The following is a 1287-nucleotide window of genomic DNA, read 5'->3' on the forward strand; positions in this document are numbered from 1 at the left end:
TCTCTCCACCCCCGAGGCTCCCAGCCTCATTCCTGATGAAAGGGCTTTTGCCCAAAATGTCGATGTTCCTGCCCCTCGGTTGCTGCCTGGCCGGCTGTGCTTTTCCGGCACTACACTCTCTAATCTAGACTCTGATCTCCAGCGTCTGCAGTCCTCCCTTTCAGCCCACAGCCCCCAATATCCCCTCTATCTGCAGCTCCCCCCTATACCCACACCCCCAGTCCTGTAGAAGGGTGACACATGAAATGTTGCCTTCTCCACCTCCTGGTTCTCTGGAATCAATGACCATCCGTTCAGTGAATTGTGCCACACGCGGTCCTGTCTATTTCACAGTAAGTTTGTCGTGACAAAATGGGACGAGCAGAGAATAATAACGCTGTTCGAACACAACACAGCGTTTCTGAAAAACACCATTCATTCGGCAAGTTCAGTTTCATCTGTATTCACTCCATCCCCACATCAACAACAGATGCACTGTTTCCAACGTCAGAGACAATCTGAGGGAACACACCAGTGGCTGTTTCGGAGCCAGACTGCTGTGTCAGACAACTCAGAGTGAGGCCAGCAGCATCGCAGCTCACTTATCTCAGTCACGCCCCTCAGCCTGGGATTAAACCAAGAGCAGTCATCTCTCTCCCACTGCTGAGGGAGTGTGCACTGTCGGAGGGTCAGTGCTGAGGGAGTGTGCACTGTCGGAGGGTCAGTGCTGAGGGAGTGTGCACTGTCGGAGGGTCAGTGCTGGGGGGGTGGTAGAGTTCGGAGGGTCAGTGCTGAGGGAGTGGGCACTGTCGGAGGGTCAGTGCTGAGGGAGTGCCACACTGTCGGAGGGTCAGTGCTGAGGGAGTGGGCACTGTCGGAGGGTCAGTGCTGAGGGACTGCCGCACTGTCGGAGGGTCAGCAAGGTTTGTCAGTAGAGTGAGGAATGACCACATTGCATTGGTTTCTGTTGCAGGAATGTGAACAATGAGTGAAGGTGATTTCCATTCCTTCTGGCTGCCTCCCATCTTCATCTTACAGCTCACTCTGCTCAGTGAGTATCTCCAACCGTTAACCCAGCGAGTTACACAGGGACAGCACGGGGTTAGATACGGAGTAAAGCTCCCTCTACACTGTCCCCCTATCCCAGGGACAGGGACAGCACGGGGTTAGATACAGAGTAAAGCTCTCTCTACACTGTCCCCCATCAAACACTCCCAGGGACAGGGACAGCACGGGGTTAGATACAGAGTAAAGCTCCCTCTACACTGTCCCCCATCAAACACTCCCAGGGACAGAGACAGACGGGGT

The 1287-nt window shown here is 54.4% G+C and overlaps 1 protein-coding gene across 4 annotated transcripts in view; it reads left to right on the forward strand.

Annotated features, from left to right (window-relative positions):
* LOC122547671 (CD276 antigen-like) overlaps window positions 1–1287 on the forward strand; it is a 21489-nt gene that overhangs the window by 16819 nt on the left and 3383 nt on the right. Inside the window, exons 1-2 of one of the 4 annotated variants that reach the window (XM_043686268.1) lie at window positions 269–667; window positions 953–1030. In XM_043686268.1, the coding sequence (XP_043542203.1) occupies window positions 964–1030 (67 nt within the window). In that variant the 5' untranslated portion in view covers window positions 269–667; window positions 953–963. The other 3 variants (XM_043686270.1, XM_043686269.1, XM_043686267.1) reach the window with 3 other exon arrangements.

The sequence above is a fragment of the Chiloscyllium plagiosum genome, unplaced genomic scaffold, assembly GCF_004010195.1.
Source record: "Chiloscyllium plagiosum isolate BGI_BamShark_2017 unplaced genomic scaffold, ASM401019v2 scaf_8725, whole genome shotgun sequence".
NCBI classification, from domain to species: domain Eukaryota; kingdom Metazoa; phylum Chordata; class Chondrichthyes; order Orectolobiformes; family Hemiscylliidae; genus Chiloscyllium; species Chiloscyllium plagiosum.